At 41.8% G+C, this 18127-nt stretch overlaps 1 protein-coding gene across 1 annotated transcript in view; it reads right to left on the bottom strand.

Annotated features, from left to right (window-relative positions):
• Positions 1–17744, bottom strand: part of LOC308119719 (phosphatase and actin regulator 1-like) — a 32525-nt gene extending 14781 nt beyond the window's left edge. Inside the window, exons 1-5 of the mRNA XM_080479869.1 lie at positions 17672–17744; positions 14880–15044; positions 5812–5892; positions 3295–3498; positions 1124–1466 (exon numbers count right to left, since the gene is read on the bottom strand). Of these exons, the coding sequence (XP_080335995.1) occupies positions 1124–1466; positions 3295–3498; positions 5812–5892; positions 14880–15018 (767 nt within the window). The 5' untranslated portion in view covers positions 15019–15044; positions 17672–17744. The remainder of the gene's footprint in view (positions 1–1123; positions 1467–3294; positions 3499–5811; positions 5893–14879; positions 15045–17671) is intronic.
• Between the last annotated feature and the right edge of the window lie 383 nt (positions 17745–18127).

The raw sequence follows: 18127 nt of genomic DNA, 5'->3' as shown, positions 1-18127 counted from the left end.
ATATTATTTAAATATTAGCGCCACTGAACCCTCTCAACCTAGAAAATCCCCCCAAAAAACCTATTCTGCAACAGAACATAATGATAATAGCTTAGTGGCTATTAATCCATCTATAAAAGGAGGGCAGAATAAATGAAACTAGAGCCTGAATACAAACTGAGAGCAGTTCTGTTCATTTGTACACAATGCTGTGAGACTCTCTATTCTGCACTGAGGAAAAGAAGACGTTATACAACCTGTGTCAATTAAAACATACAAGAAGTCGCTTAAATTTCAGGAGCGATCAGTAGTTAGCATCCACTAGCATTAATCAGTGATATATTTGACAGACGGATTAATAACCGCCTCGCTGGAGCGTCGCGGTTACATAACCATTTCAAGCTTTCAGACTAATTGTGAGCAACGTCGGGACTGTTACTTCCTTATCCTCTGCCCAAATGGCTTTTGGTTGGGAGAAAAAAAAAAAAAAAAAAAGGGAACGTACAAGGTTATATAATGTCCAATCCGCTATCATGTCCCCTGATCTCCAAACATGAAGAATTGCGGCGCTTGTAAAGAGCAGCTGGTCATGTTATGTCAGGCCAACTGCTGGAGGGACGCCTACTCTGCGCGCCTGCCTGTGCCCACACATACACACATTTACTTAAGAATTAGGCCATGCTGGCCTGTGATGCACTGTGCCAATTTAGACCTGTATACCAGTGCTCCGGAGCTGACGGGATGCAACCTCGATTAAGAGCAGAATATATTTGGAAAGGGCAGACGAGTTGCCACAAAAATAAATGCCAATAAGCAGGGTGCACTGTGGTAGCTCTCATGTCTGTTTGCAGTCATGACTCTGATTCGGGGGAAGCTTTCAGTTAGTTCACTACTTCCTGTGATCCTCATGTCCAAAGAGAAGAGAGAAACATTTTCAGTGCCAATAAAAACAAGAAATATCAGCACCATCATTACTGAACTATTGCTATGTTTCATAACATCAATCTGAGTAATTTAAAAAAAATACACAGAAAATATTTAATCCAAATCCAACCAAGATATTATTCTTGGTACAGACAGAGGACAATGCATAATCCGCGGCAGCCTTCACACAATCAGATTTTGTGACCTGCGCACTACTAACCTTTCAAACCTCTGCATGGAAAGTGCCAGCGTTTTATTGAGCTCCTCGATGATCCGGCTGGGAGCGTGTAAGCTGCCGTACTGAAGCTGCAGCGGGTGACCATGGCTCTGGTGGAGAGCGGATAAGCCTGCCAGCTGAGACGGCAGCAAGGTGGTGCCGTGGTGGGACGGCATGCCCTGAGGGGGGGCACACTTCTGCGAGAGAGCGCTGAGGGGGTTGGGGGATGGAGACGAAGAGGAGTCCAGCCCTCCCGGAGGCACGCAAATCATCACTTTCTTGGGAGGCAGAGGGGGAGAGTGTTTCCCCCCGGGCATACAGGGCAACTTCATTGGCTGGCAAGAATCTACAGAGAGAGAAAAAGAAATGCAACCACATCGAGAGTTACCAAGGAAAACATGTAGTGGTGTACTGCAGTTTGTTTTGCAGAAGACTCAGACGGTCGGACATGTCTCAGGCACAAAGGAACTGGAATTAGGCCAGAGTAATGCCACTTCTCTCCAGTGACAGATTGATAATGACGGAGAGAGTCCAGCTGACCTAACCACGGGGGATTGTAATGAGACTACTATAATCCTCTGCACATGTGTGGCAATGCAGGTACACTTCACACAGCAGGAAACTCCTACCCAGTATCTTGTCTGAATATCACTCAAATGATCATTTTACACCCAACTATACTGGACAATCAGCTTCAGCTAAAGCCTGGACTCAATGTATTTGTGGTAAATATAACAAACCATGGAGACGAGACCGACTTTAGGATGGGAATAATTTCCAGGATTACATTCAGACCCTTAATCTTGTGGGGTGAAAATATCTTCATATGACCGATGCGTCAGATGACTGTAGTTGGGGTTTAAGTTGTCGTGTACATAGTGAAAGAGGAATCACTTTGCTTCAAGAAGTATTGTAAGGATTTTCTAATATTCATATGAATCACCTTGGGAATATGTTCAATCACACCCAGACATATTTTTGCAAGAAAATATCAGTGAAATTATTGTGAGTACACTCAAAATGAAAAAAACAAAACAACTAAACAATATCCAAGTGATTAGGCTGTATTACCAACCTCCCATAAAATAAGCTACTTGCTGGTGGATTATGACACAGATCGCACTACAAACATTTTTCAGGAACAAGCAGTTCTGAGTGAGATTTACCAGAACCTCTTGTACTTTAAATAATCCGTTTTTTTTGTGTGTTTTTTTTAGTAACAGACTTAGTTTCCACTTGTTCTACTGGCATATTTTTGAGAACTTCATATAAAACACTGCATCAATTCCAAACTCGGTGCCTTAAAGTGGAGTCTGCATGTCGTCTGTAAGCACGTAGTCGTTGCTTTATTTCCCCTAAAAACAGAGAAACATGCCGTATTGTTTGGTGTGTGTATATATGTTTCTTCTGTGTTACACAAGTTGGATGAAATGGGTAGAGAAAGAAATGTTGGAGGAAATTTAAGAGAGAAACAGAAGTACAGAATATAACAGAAGCAGTCATGTCTCGTCTCTCATATACATCTGATATTCGCATGAAAAAAAAAAAAAAAAAAAAAGACAAAGCAATGCACAAATTAATCACCACATTCGAAAATGTCATTTGTATACATGTGTAGTGTGAATTCTGGTTTTAAAGTATCTTCAAGTTGTCATGTATTGCTATAAAGTAAATTTTTTATTTTATTTTTTTTAAACTCAATACCTGTTATGTTTATAGGCATTTAAATCAAAGGTGAGGTTAATCTTTAATTGGCCCCCAGGCAGCTCTAAACACATCATTTAATATGGTTTACACGTGAAACAACTATTGTAATCCTGACCTTTAACATTATGCAAGGCTTGAACAAGACGTCTCGGGGGTGATCAACCGTTTTGAAGCAAGAGTAACTTCCAAGGTTCAGCAGTAATATGAAGGATTTTAAGCTTTCTGAATAATGAAGCGTTGTTTGCACCATTTCTAGAAGACGCTCTGATGGTTTTGAGGTAACGTCTTGACAAAGTCGAGCCTAATCCAAGAAAAATGTTTCCGCTGGTGAAATAAGTGAAGAAGATCCCATTGAAGATTTCCCTACCATCTATTAACCCTGCCATTTGTATAGTTCTGTATGCTGGTTTGGAGACCACTGATAGAAATCTGCAAATACCCATGACAACTCTGTAAAAATGGCTCACCTGTGCTATGGTTTGGGATCCGAGAAAAAGGCTTTGGGGGGAGAGCGGGGGGCTGTTTGTGATATAGCGGCGGCTTGGCGGGGGTGTCCTGATGGTCACTTGGGAAGGTGACACATTTCTTGGAGGGCAGGACCATGGATGATTTCAAAGGGGGCTCCTGAGTGCAGACGCCACTGTCCATCGAAGATCGAAATTCAACTGTTGCTGAAAGAAAAAAAAAAAAAGAAAAGGAAAAGAAACGTGACATGCATTAATGATCTGTTGAACTGCACGAGAGAGACACGCCCCAAACAGACTTTTTAAACAAAGTTTTGATGCAAAGTCGGAGTGTTTTCACACCAACGGGAGCTAAGAGTGTTTAACAACCCGAGAGCTTTTTATCAGCAAGGACCAGACCACAGAACGACAGCACATGAGCAGTTTGACTCAACTTTTTGCTTTTTAATTCTTCTACAGCTCTCAGTAATTTAATGGGTTTTGCATGATCACATTTTAAGACTGACGGAGCAAATCACAGCAATGCTCCAACATGCTGACAAACAATGCATTTGTCTTGTCGCACTTCCGAAACGTCGCTTCGAACGGTCTCTGCAAGACTTGTGAAACAGGTTCAGACTTCATTTTTTCCACGTTCAAAAAGACTGCAGTGTATTATTTCGTGACTGACTGGAACAAAACAGACAGTCGAGCTTTATGAATGAGAACTAAAGAGTGTGAAAACAATCATCTGCAATACACCAGTGCACACGATATCATTAATAAAGTTATCATTGATAGCTGTATTTCAAGTCTTCCTGTGTCCACTTTGAATTAGCAACAGTCTTTTCTAATACCAGCAAATCTTTTGTGAACCTACACAGTCACACTTCTACTGTGGAAGCTGCGCTGTCTTTTATCTGCTTGACCCCTGAAAAAGACTGGAAAAAAGTTTGTCTGTACTTCAATTTTAAAACATTACCATAACCGTTTTGTTTTCGTACATCAATAATATAAATCCAAATAAAGTTTTAAACATTATAGATTTTTTTCGTTCAAATTTTTATTTTTTTTGCATAGACACTTATTTAAATGCCAACATTTTAATTTGATACCTACGTACCCAGTTTACCTCTTCTTAAGTATTCTCACTATGCAATTTATTTAAAAACTCTGTAGTCACTTCTAGTGGATGCAGAGAAACGTTTGCATGCACTCATATCAAAATTCTCCAAATAATAAAGAAGAATTTACATAAATTCCTGTGCAACTTTCAAGCACAGTCCAGCTATATTCTAGGTGTCAGATTTCACATTGCAACATACTCTTAAGGAAATGTCTAATTGTACACTACAGAGATTCAATCATCATCTAAAGACGTCTACATTTATTTCCACGTTCAACATTCAGATGTGCTGTAAGTGTGTGCTTTGAACGTATAAAAACAAATACTACTGATTTAAGGCTGGACGATGGGGGTGGTGTTTCATGCTCTGGCCAGTTCAAGTCTGATTTCTGTGGAATTTGCATGTTGTCCCTTGCGTGTGAGCTGAGGATTTCTTTTTACGGCAGTTGGGTTTCCTTGGTTTACTGGTCATTGTAAATTGTAATAATTTTGGCCATTCTTGATGTAATAAAGCCAATAACATAAAATAGTAAAATATATATGAATTATTACATTATTGGCTGCAGTTATTACCTTTAAAAATGATTTTTTTTCCCCCCATTCTACTTCAGTTATATAATGAATTATTATTTCATTACTGACAAAATGTTATTACAAAAATGGATCAACATATGGACTGTGTGTGTGTGTGTGTGTGTGTGTGTGTCCCTGTGACATACTGGTGATCTGCCCTGGGTGTACAGTAATAATATGCACCTAACAAGAGACAGACAATGTGCTAAAATAGGGACTGGCAGCTTTAATTGATTACTGTTGACTTTTCACTGAGGAAGAGGGTGCATGTTATTGAAAATGCGGAGAGGGCACACAAGGCCAGGAAAAAGAGGCTTTCAATCAACAAATGTAATACAATATTAATTATCAGTCTGTGCTTTTGAATAAGATTTGCCTCAGCTCTCACATCAAAGACTTCTCTTCCGTATTTCAAATTGTCCACAAAGCTTAGATTTAACACAATGCAATTGAGGGAAGTCTGCACACTTCCTTACATGCTCCCTGTTTGCATCCAGGCAGGAGCCAGCAGACTTTCTCAGCTCCTCCAACTTTGTTTTTGATGTCCTGAGGCAGGGAGACACCCCGCTGTCAGACTGAAGTTCTACGCTCCAGCTTTGAATGTGGGGTGTCGGAGGCACGTCAAATCAAGATCAAAGAGTTTTCTAAAACTCTACAAAATTTCTATAATGAAAGATTATATCTTTAGATTCCCCGTGCCAAATCTTGAAGAGTGCACATCAGAGACTACTGATTAATGAGGAGATGAATAACTGAAGACCTTCGAATCGAGCACACGTCTATCCCCTCTCGCAGACTTCCTAGTTAAATCCCAGGCAGTCCGGAACATTAAATCGCCTCACCTTTTTCAAAGATCTCCTTCAGCACTCCTCTCTTGATGAGCTCATCTCGGCTCTGCCGGACTGACATCTTCCTCTCCAAAGCTGAGAGCATAGAGAAGAGGAGCATTAGAGGTATGTTGACGTAAAGGTGAAAATGTAAGCCATTAAACCGTTTCACCACCGTAAAAGAGGTCAACTTTCATGATTTTTTTTTTATTTAATTTTTTTTTAATAGTTGCAAGATTTACATTCAGTCCATGTTACATTTCAGTAAAAAAAAAAAAAAAGAAAATCATCTGAAAGCAAAATTAAGATGCAGAAAAGATTCATCCATCCATCTTCTCCCGCTTATCCATTTCCGGGTGGCGGGGGTGGCAGTCTGAGCACTGTCACCCAGATCACATTGCACCCATTAAGAACCTTTCCTGCGGGTGGTGAGCCCACGGGAAGGTGGCGCCCGGCGTGGGACATGAACCCTCTACCATGAGATTGCGAGTCTCATCCTCTACCAACTGAGCTCGCCGGGGCCAGAAAAGATTCAGTGCATTTGATATGTATGCTGAAAGATACTTTATTGTGCGGCAGTAATCCATGGTTACCACTTGTCATGGGCCAACCTGCTTTCTGGCTCAGTTGTTGTTAAGGAGCTCAGTAGGCATAAAAATAGTAGTGAGAGCAGTGATGGAAAAAGGCTGACCGACGAAACTGAGTTTAAAGAAATGCTGTTGCAGCTCGGGCTGCCAGTCTGAGAAGACTATCTGAACTCAACAAAAAAACAAACACGCACAAAAACACAACTCGACCACGTCTCTTTATCGCTCATACTTTTTAAAATACAAGCAGTGTTGGGAATACCACATTAACCATGAACACCATTAACTGCATGCAAAATAGCAGCTTTTCCTGAGCCGATTGAAGTTCAGCTTCCCACAAAACCCGTTTTCTCCGGGGGGGGGGGGGGGGGGGGGTTACTAGTCCACTAAACTCCTGTTTACAAGGAGGCAGCTCTCCCTTTTTACTCCCCCTGTTCACATTCATGAACTCAATGAAAAATATCCTATCGCAGCAAGTAACATTAACTCGTATCCACAGAAGCTAAAATGCATTAGTAGTCTTAAGTAAATATCAAGTTCCTTGATAAGATCCGTCTGCATATCTGTAGCTTCTCATCGGCTCTGTTGCAGCTTCTCATAAATCCTCTTCTCTCAAGAAAAGCTAATATCCAGATTATCCAGAGCGTCTTCCTCCGAACTCACTGATGTAAATTCAGCTGATGAGTGACTCGTTCAGACTAACCCAGCCAGCTCTCAGCTCAGCTGATGCGTCACCGCAACACTGCCATAATACAGCAACGTGCACATTTTTAACGCTTCTTTACTTTGAGGGAAAGTATTGCAAAAGTTATTTTCTTTAGTGACGAGCACCTTGATTCCCTGTGATGAAGTACTGACATTCAATAACATTGCACTCAACTGTCATACCACTTGACAAGCCACATATCAAGCCATTGAAACGCGTATAGCCATCATTTGGTGGTCTTTGCTCAAATTCAAAGTTCAGACAGGAGAATATCTTTAATAAAAAAACAAATCATTCAGCTATATTAGAATATGATGTCTGCTGATAACATCCTAGATTTATAATGCAGGTGATGATATAAGCAGCTGTGATGACGTTTTGGAGGAACTTAAAGAAACAATAAAGAAAGGACTTTGCAATAATATTAATCTGTATGTAAAACATCTGTGGACTCCAAGGCAATTCTGCCCCACTATCGTTAAACATGTTATTTGCTGGATCTTCACTACCGATTACAGCGGCAGACTGTACTTTATTCATATTGACTGCACTGAATAAAACGCTCATATCCAATGCAAATGTTTTTCATGCTATGCTGCTTCACTGGCAAACCTATTAAACTCAGCCACGAATGTGCCCCATTTCTGTAAATATTGTCTTTTGTTTTATTCGGGAAAATCCAAATTTCCATTTGGGAAGATAATGTATTGAATCCTAAATGTGGCCATGAAGATATCGTTAACACTTAAAGCGGAAACGCAAAAAGCGCCAGTTTGCGAAGACTGAGGATAAAAGAGATACTCCAGCAACACTTGGCTTCATAGTAATACATTATGCACAAGACGGCGTGTCCCACAGCTCTTGTCTGCTTCTATTTTTAGCCTTCAAAAGTTGAAGTGTTTAAGATCTTCTATCAGCAGGCTGAACGAAAGCAGTTAAAAATCACGTTACTTATTCCGAAATCTAACCCTGCGACGAAACCAATTAAAAATTTGAAATGGGCATGAGCAACGGCACTCGAGCAGAATAGCACAGGAGACTCGCCGCAGGCCCCTGCAGCTCCTGCCCCGGAGCAAGATCACGGCTTCTGCCATGTGTGCCTCGCTTATGACCCAGGAGTCCACTCCAGTCCATCGCCCTTCAATGCTGCTTCATCCTCGCAGGAGATTCATGGGAAACAAAAATAAAAAATACCTCACCGAGTCCTGCTCTCAGTCACAGCACGGTACATTCAAAACCAACGCCACAGAGTCAAAAGAATGAACTGAAAGTCATATAAATGTCAGACTGGCAGCCCTGTGGGGCAGATATTTGGATTCACTGTCCTTCAGCTGGTTGAAAATAACAACAGTTATCATTTAGCAGTACAATCCACGGCGAGCCCCTTCAGGATAGCAGACGTTCAAGATCACTCTACACTTCAAAAGTTTTCCAACAGAAGCCTGTTTGACACAAGCTCTAAGCCTGGAATTAGTTAAACAGGTTTTTTTTTGGGGGGGGGGGGGGGGGGGGGGGGGGTAGGAAGTTGAGGAGAAGTACGTGACCAAAATATCACCCGTTTTTCATGAAAAGAATCACCATTTGAGCCTTAGGAAGTGGCAAATTTAGCATGAAATCAAAGGAAAGTGCACCATTTCTGCTTGCGATATGGGGGCGCTGATGCTGGCAGCTCCATCCAAAAGTGATTAATTTCCCCCAGGGAGGACCCAATAAACATTAGGTCAAGTACAACAAGAAGAGAGTAAACAAGACCCATCAAGCAGCTGACCCAGAACCCACAGAGCCGATTTAATTGACTCCAAGTGTTTTAGCGATTCACGATAAACACCTAAACTAAAAGGCTGCCAACTTTCATGCCAAGAAAAAGCTCAACGCTAAAATAATGTGCAGCAAATTAAAATAATTTGTGACGCGTTTAAGGCATCTGTTATTCATATTCAATTCAACTTTATTTATATAGCACCAAATACAACACAGTCATTTCTAAGTGCTTTTAACAGAGAAAAACCCAACGAATCCACATGAGCAAGCAGATTTATTTGCGACTGTAGAAAAGAAAAACTCTAACAGGAAGAAATCTTTGCAGAAACCAGACTCAGAGAAACAGCCCTAACTGTAAGCTCATAAAACGTCATTCTGAAATGTTATACAACCAATCCATTATTTTTCTATAAAACTCTTCCAAATCTTAAAATACTGCCGCACCCCTTTATCATGTATTTACCATGATTATTTCTCAAATATGATGAGGAAAAAGCCACTATAATACCTTTCCATGTCTCTTCCCCCATGTCCAATCAACCAGCACCGATACCAGACATCAAGGATTTCTCGCTGAACAAGAAGTAGTTTGCAGTAAACTAAATCAGAGCATCGAATCTAATGGAGCATCGCCAGGGTTTCTGGTCTCACAGTATCAGACACTTTTATCCAGGTGACTCAGCTGCTGTTGATCAAGCCCTGACTTGCATCTCTGCAGCAATCCATGGATCAGCCTTCCTAATCCCAAGCCACCCTGTTGTTTTCTCTGTGGCTTTGTTTGCTGATCTCATGGACTTCATCTTGGCTGCACCTGTGACGCTCAACAGAGGAAAGGCTTCAGGTAGACAGCAACCAACCTCATAGAAAGTCTCTGTACCTGCAATCTGCTTCCAGTTCCTTGTACCCGATACGTTTCATTTCATGGACTCTTCTATTCACTCCTCCCACTGCACTTGTATATTTAGAAAGACACCAGATAAAGTAAGTAGCTATTCACCAGAACGAAAGGCGTTGATGTAGATGGTGACTGATGACGGTGAGAGCAACAAGATCACATCTGCTGTTTGAGCAGGACCGAGAAGATAAATAAAGAAGGGTCAGGTCATGTCAGACTACTTCAATGAGCAGCCGACATGATATGAATGATAAATATAGGCAAAGTTGAAGTTTACTACAGTCTTCTGTTCTGTCTGCGTTAACAGTTTTCCATAAATTCACACAAATTCACTTTTTTTTTTTTTTTTTTTTTTTACTTTTAGTAATTTTACAGGTTTTTATTACATATAAATGGCATGTAGTGGTGTTAAAGAAAAACTTAATACAGTTTTCAATAACAGCCCATAGATTTGAAATATTTCATTTCCATGTATTTTTGCCCTTTGAAGTGGTTAACTAAACGTTGTCCTCCAACTTGAACTAGTATTTTGTAACACTACAAATCTTTTTAACCTTTCATTCATCTGAACAAATGTTCTTCAGATTAATAAATATGAACAACATCAGTTCAACCAGGGAAACATGTGGCTAAAGGGTCAACCCCAGACAGGCCATGGTGCAATGTGTACAAGGATTATACTGCCGTTTCATCTCAAATGAAAAGTAATTACTTAAAGCTTTATGACATAACCGCAGGCCACGGGATGTACACAGTTGCATAATACCATTAACTCAAAAGCCTTAATGAGAATATTATGTCTTCGTATTTTGACACGCGGTGGCTTCTCATGAAACAAAAAGGGGAAATTGGTGAAATTGAAGTGGAAACTTGTCAGATACAGGCTGCATATCAAGTAAAGAGATGAAACACAGGCTTGCCAGCAAAAATAAATAAATAAAAAAATTACATTATTAGCATGCAAGAGAAAGTCATTTATTTTTTATTTCATTGGGATGCTCCTAAAAGAGCCGTACCCAAAAACACAATTTTGTGCCAATCAAAAAAAAAAAAAAGCCAGTCCGTGTGGGTCAGTCTAAAGACTAGTATACAAGTTTTTTTTTTTCGTTTTTTTCTACCAACATACAATGATTAATATATTTCTATTATAATATCTTGTCAAACATATTGTTGTTGCCTGCCAACCAATTACACCTACTGTGGATATAGTCTCATGTTAACTCTGTGTGCCTGCCTCTTTAAGAGGGAGAGGTGTGCTGTGACTTTTGTGAAAGATTCGGCAAACTGTTTAAAAAATAAATAAAAAATTGCGAAAAGCTGGCCAGTCAAAATGGACGGGACTTTGGTGAAAAAACACAAAATGGAGGCGATACTCATCAACAGCAAGCAGGAGGCACATACAAAATTTCATCTGAAACTTTCTCGTGGTACTTACAGTTGGATATCTTTGGTGTTGCGGTCAGAAGCGTTGAGTTAATTCATGATCAATGAGGGGCTCCATCAGCAAACAGGAGTTTATTGAAATGGTGACTGTTAAGACAACAGCTTCATGCATTCAGCCGCTGGCGGTGAGAAGCACGATAACGCTATTGTGACACTTCCATAAAAGTAATCAGTTACTAGTGCGTTACCGCCAAAAAGAAGTGTCAGATACACAAATAATTCGTTTTTTGAGGATTTTCCTAGGCCTTACAGTGGTGTTGTAGTGATTTGTCCTCATTTTGAAACCATCCCGGTACGATTTCAAACTTGGGGCAATTTCAGTGTAGAGTCTGCATGGTCTTTTTGAGCATGTGGTTTGTCTCCAGGTAATCTGTGTCCATCCACAGCTTATAGACCTGCGCGTTGGGTGAATTAAGTAGACGAGAGTCCCGCTTCCAGTGCCTCCCGTGTGGGTACAGAAAATGAATCGATGGAGGGTACAGCCGAGGTACACAAATTAAGACAAAAACAACACTTCATGTAACCTTTCATTTCCGAAATTAAGCAACTTTTACTTGGATGGCTACTCCAGCCCGAGTCCGACGCTCCAGCCACTGAATCTGTACTGAGATGAGAAGATTAGGCGCCCATCGGGGAGACTCAGCTGAGAGCATATTAAATGAAACTGGCATATCTGAGCAGAGCCGCCATTGATCTGAGAACACTACACTTATATTTTTTTATAAAAAAAAAAAAAAACCTATTCCACTGCGAAGTGACCCAGATACTCGGAACACATCCTACCAACCCTGAGGCTCAGTAGCTCAAAGTGGAGGCTTTTACTGAGGCAATTCTCACAGGCTGAGCTTCACGAAAACTGTATTGCAACTTTCATGGAGTCTTTTATCAATGAGGAGCCGAACCGTGACGGCAAAGCAAAGTGAGACCTTGACACCTATGAGAGGACACCCCGGCCTTTTGACACCAACTTCTCTTTCTTATACAAACATTAAGAAAATTGTTTATATAAAAGTATTTTGATAATCACCATCGATCATCGGTGTCCTCAGACGACTGCTTCTTACAGAGAAATCTGCTAATCAGATTAAAACAAGACGTCAAGATAATATCAGACTAAAACATGCATGCTCCTTTGATAAATCTGCCTCGTGAGATCTCTTCCTGATACCAGCTCGTGGAGAAAATTTACCGAGCAGAATAAGGCGGCGTGACAAGCCAACCAACTGTCAGGCTCTCCCGTCTTCCTTCCTGAGGTGAAGAGTACAGCCCCCCGGAGCTCGCCTTCATCTGCTTAATATCACAACACATTCATAATCATCCGCTGTGTTCGCCGTCCAATTATCCGTGACAACATCTGCATGCCCAGTGGCTGGTCTCGCTCCCCGCTGAAACGGGGAAACATAATCAACAGCAAGGTATCGGCGACAACCGCCGGAACAAAAAGACGACGCATTCAAGTCCAAGATCAGAGCAGTTCAGCGGTGATCACGACCGCACACTCGACTTTGCCTTTAATGAGACAAACAGAAAGTGCAACCACTGCACTACACAAATTTTTCCCTTTTTTTTTTTTGAACACCGAAGACTTTAAACCACAGGCTAACAAATGGCCAGTCATACCTCTTGGAGACTTCAAGCTGTCAGCAAAGACAAAGAATTAATACAACAAATCAAACTGGTCGCAGAAGGTGGCATCAGTCTTCCATCATTTCTTAAAAATGAGGTCATCTGTATTAAGGAGAGTCAAACGGCTGTCATCTTGGCACTTAAATGAGGGCAGATGCAAAACAGCATGCATGATGTTCTATTAATAAACTGAGATCAATAACGAGGCTACGGGTCACCAAATCAATTTTGTTTAATAGGTGATAACAGAATCTGAAAACACTTTGTCGTGAATAAGTTATATTCATTCTTCTCTTTTCTTCCGTGTATTTGAAATAGTTACACTCAAATATGAAGCAACGATTACTTATATAAGATGTCGTGTCGTAAAAGTAACTGATTTGACGGCGCCCGTGCAATGTATGTTCCGACCTCATGTAGCTGAATGTGCTCCGACGCAAGAGCAAACAGCAGAAGCAGAGTTTGAACATCAGCATGCACTTCTACTTCTGCTTCTGACCCAATAAAACTCAAATAGTCGCTCTCCGGCTCACAGCTTGTGTTTGGCAGCTTGCTGAAGCTGGAAACGTGGACGATGCGAGGGAAAGACGTGGGATCAACCAAAGCAATACACTGGCGGCTGAAAACAAAACAATGACCCTAAACAATCTGAGCCTGAAGAGCCGAGAGGAACCACGGCTCCAATTCTCAGTCACAATGACAAACACAACAAACATTAGCAGCTTTAAAGTCTCTATAGAACTGCGATTGACTTTCCTGCTAGAGTTTAAAATCCCCCTAACATTTCCCGTCATTTGAATTTTTCAGACTAGGACTTCTGCGACTCTGCAAAAAAAAAAAAAAACTACCAGTACTCCATTTAGTTCTGACTTTAAAAGTTGGATCCACGCTTCATGCTAAGATGTGATAAAGTGGTTCCATTTGCAGGAGATTGCTGCAGCTAAAGCTTCGGCCAGAGCTGCCTGTCAGGCTGCATACCGCCTGTGACTCAACTCAACCCAGAAATTCAGTCCAGCGAGATGCGGCGGGTCATAATCTGTCAACAATAAGCACAGAATAGAACAAAAGTGGCGACTGAATTGTTTGGAGGTGGCAGCTGTACGCATGCAAAACAAGGGAGATCACAAAAGCAATGAATAGAGCCGGTCCCCTCGGTTCCACTGTGCATTAATACCCCAAACACAGCAGCTTTTGTTGCTCTGCTCTTCATCGCCGTCCTTCAGAAGATGCTGTTATCAAAGGGCATGCATCATTACACTGTGGCTTGTTCAGACCACATTGAAGTTCCTGAGCAATTGTGCATCCACAATAAACTTTCCACTTCAAACCTGGAAGATAGAAAATGCCTCCTCCTATCAAACAGACTGACAGCAGAGTTCAGGATATCGGAGCTGAAGGTTAAAGAAAAAAAAAAAAAAAAGAAGAGCCACCTCTGAGGAGACCACTCACTCTGACGACAGCAGGCTGCAAGATGAAAGAAAATCTAAAGATCCCTAAAAACATGAAACTCCAACGCTGCACTTTTTGCTGAATCAATTCGCCGCATGTTCAATCACCTCGAGGACCAAAACTCAATATTTATTTTCTTTTTGCCAAAGCACAACCTTTTCAAATTAAGGTAGAGTGTTTACCAATGTTGAGGTCCTTCCACATCAAGCACCTCTGCAGGGGATGCAAAGTTTAATTTTGGGGCAGCTGTGGCCACAGGGGTGTGTGTGTGTGTGTGTGTGTGTGTGTGTGTGTGTACGTAACAGTGTAAAGCGCTTCGAGACTGCTAAAGCAGTGATGCACAATATAACCAAAGCCCATTTTCCGGCAACATTTTAGGCTTCCCAATGATTCCCAATGGCAGAGGGCCGATTGACAATATAAATGTTGCAATTTTGACAATAAAACACTGCACATTATTTGAATCATTTACGAGTATTAGAATATTATACAATTAAAAGAAAATATTATGGCAGTTAGTTTAAAAAAAAAAAAAAAAAAATAGCTTCTCTTACAAGTTACCCTTGTAGTTTTGACACCAGTGTTAAAATGGAACGACTGTGAATATGTGAAGTACCTGCAGACGTCTGCTTGAACTTCTCGCTCTTCTTCTTCCTCCATTTCCAGGGCTTGAGGAGTCGACCCAGAGTAGCAAACTTGCTCCTGCGTCGGATGGGTGGAGTGTGGGTGCCGGACAGCAGGGACTCGGAGCGCATGGCGGCCAGTCTCTCTACCTCCTCAGCTGTGACGGGACGAGCAGAATGACGTATTTTAGGTGAAGATGCAGACAGTTTAGTTTTGAAAGATCCAAGAAGCAAACATTGGTGCGGAGTGGCCTCCTGAATCTTCATGGTAAGTGGAAGCGCTTCCACAAGAAGATAAACAAACCTGTATATCAGATGGCATTATGCAGAACACTTTGAGGCTGCATCACACTGAGCCGTTTGCATGACTTGCCAGAACGCACTAAACAGACTGATAAGCACCTCATTAGGACGAAATCTTTCTACTCGTCATCAAATATTCACGAGACCCACCCCTTAAGACTTTAAAGTACCGTTTGATATCCGAAGCAATGAATGTTAAGCATTTTGTTAATACACGAAGAGATGAATCCAAATGCAAAGGGATACACACGCGCCACTTACAGGAAAAGAAAAACCAACAACATGGTGCACAGAAAACAAACAAAAGACTCTTGGCTTGTGAACAGCTTAAAAAAAAAAAAAGGACTAAACTATGAGGAATGCTTGCAGCAAACAGCACCGTGTGCTCCCCAGTCTCCTCACTTCAAACTGTACCAAGTCTCTCAAATACATACTAGGCTAAGTGACCTTGACTGAACAGAACAATCACACAACTCAAAACGCTTCCAAAGAACTGTTTATTAAAGAAGTATTTTCAGAAACAACAATCCAACTTGGACTCTCGCGGCCCGAACTCTACGAATTCATTCAGCTTGGAGGAACGTGCCCTCAATCATCTCCACTGTGAGTGTGGTCAACACTGATGGATGTCAAGAGTTTTCAAATCAATCAATGCAGTTACACACTACAGTAGCAGAGCTGCTTTAGCAGATGTAAAACTATACGGCAGGATTCATAGTAACTAAAGCAGACAGAGATTATTATTAGTATTTGAGTATAATGGACGACCGAACCTGGAAACATTTTCACTCCCCTTGAGACAATCGCAACAACTGTGAACGTTTGTCTGCAGCCTTTACAGCCAAATGAGACTTATTTATCTCAAGTCAACCTGCAAGATGAAGATCAACAGATTCTGAATTTTTACATACAGTTTAGCTAATCTGTAGTTAATGTTGCAGTCATTGATTTAAACACAAAACTTGAACCACTGGCCATGAAATGATTGGAATTATTAGAACTTCAAGACAGGATGGACCCAGAAACAGAATAATGAAATAAAAATAAAACTCTAGACGCATGAAGTGACTCTACCGTCAGCGTCACCACATTGCTTCAGATCGTCATCCGCAACACGCCATCGGGGAATCAGCCGACCAGCTTTCTCCCCTTTAAATCACCACATCAATTTCACAGGGTTCGTCAACACAGACGTATCATTTTACAGGCCAGCCTCCCTCCTCCCACCCCCTCCTGAGGGCAATAGGACAGCCTGATAAATACTGTGACAGTAATGCAGTGCAGAAGTCGGCCCCACGGACCCTTACTTGACGACTTCGGTGCCTCGGAGCCAACCATCTTGGCAATCTTGCCACCACACCAACCTATAAATAACTCCACAGTCAGTGCTAATTGAATCCAGTTGAGATTCATATGACTTCATTAGAGGTCCAAAAGGACAGATGAAGAGAGGAAGACACCCGATTGTAAGCTGAGCAGCGTCTTAACGGCCTTTCTTCCGTCACTGCATGACTGAAGGAGAGAGGACAACGTCTCTCACTTTTAGTAGCTTCAGCGTCAGCGTTTGTGCACAACGTCAAAAACGTCTTTGGCTGCTGCTCCTTTAAAACACAATTGAAATGAAGCAAAGTTTCAAACACAATTTAGGCTGATCTGGGCATCTTCTGTGAAATCTAACCCACTGGATCTGCTGATCCACGCTGCTCAACACCTCCTTACATGGTTCTTTTTTTCCCCCCTCTACTTCCAGACAGACAGAAACCAGAATGTCTAATTGTGATGATGCAATTTAGTACAATCTTGACAAAATTCTGGCACAAGAGAGGAGCTCTGTCTACTGACAGCAAGGACAAGAAAGGAGGATCGTTTTCTCCAGATATCTCGTGCAGAGGGAGTCAAATGCGTTTGTATTTGCAGCCCTCACTGTGGTGCACATAACTCACATTCTCCACTAGTTTAGTAGCGAACTGTTGTGACTGGTTTCAATTAAAAACACTTGTTTGCATACCAAGATGGCTGAGTGGTGATGTAATGACACTGAACTGGAAATGGCTTTGCACAAACACGCTGCATTGCATCAGAACACATCTAAACAGGTAAAAAAAACAAACATGAAAAAACATCTTTAAAATCAGGAGAAACAAATCATCTTTGTTTTTATGCAAAACAACAGGGAGCAGCCCAGCCCCGCGAGAAGTTCTGATCCATTCAGCTGCAGTTTCAGCAACAAGCCACAGTGAATCACTCTCGGTTTTTTTTTTTTGTGGTGTCATTTTGATTCTAAGTAAACCACTGCAATGGAAGGTAAGGACAGACACAAACAAACAAACAAACAGACTGATCTGCGTCTGATCTGGTTATCAGACGACGAGGCGCTGCCAGATCCAACACAACAGGGAAACACGTCGTGGTTGGTAATACCGCAAGGCTTCCCTACTTACTATGGGCGAAACCACACAAGGTTTTAGGAGCCCGTACTCACCATCCTGCGTGTCGTTTCCGCGGCTGCAGTTGCTGCATATGTGTTTGATCTCCTTCCCGATGTGACAGTGGATGGTGAACGGCATGTTGTTGTTGTGGTGCGGATGCGCACCGTGCGCCTTCTTGCTGCTCAGAGACATGATTTTCACCAGGCTGAACGCCTTTTTCTTGGGCTTCTCCACCGCCACGGGCGTGTTTTCTCGGCACCCCGTGGCAAACCAAGTGCCGTGCATGATGGTGGGCGCAGGATCCACCGTCGGGTAATTGACCGTCTTGAACATATTTGAGGGAACGCGGAAAAAAGAAAAACCAAACCGGAGGAGCGCCTCGACGAAGCCGCGTTACTATGGAGCGGGTTTAAATTAAAGGGCCATCAAAAGAGTCCTATACCTATGGACCCTTCCCTGAATCGGGAGCTCCTCTCTGCATTGGTCCCCCACCGCCTCGCACCTTTACC

The sequence above is a fragment of the Lipophrys pholis genome (assembly GCF_963383615.2).
Source record: "Lipophrys pholis genome assembly, chromosome: 1".
Taxonomy (NCBI): Eukaryota; Metazoa; Chordata; class Actinopteri; order Blenniiformes; family Blenniidae; genus Lipophrys; species Lipophrys pholis.
This window is presented reverse-complemented; position numbering and strand designations above follow the sequence as displayed.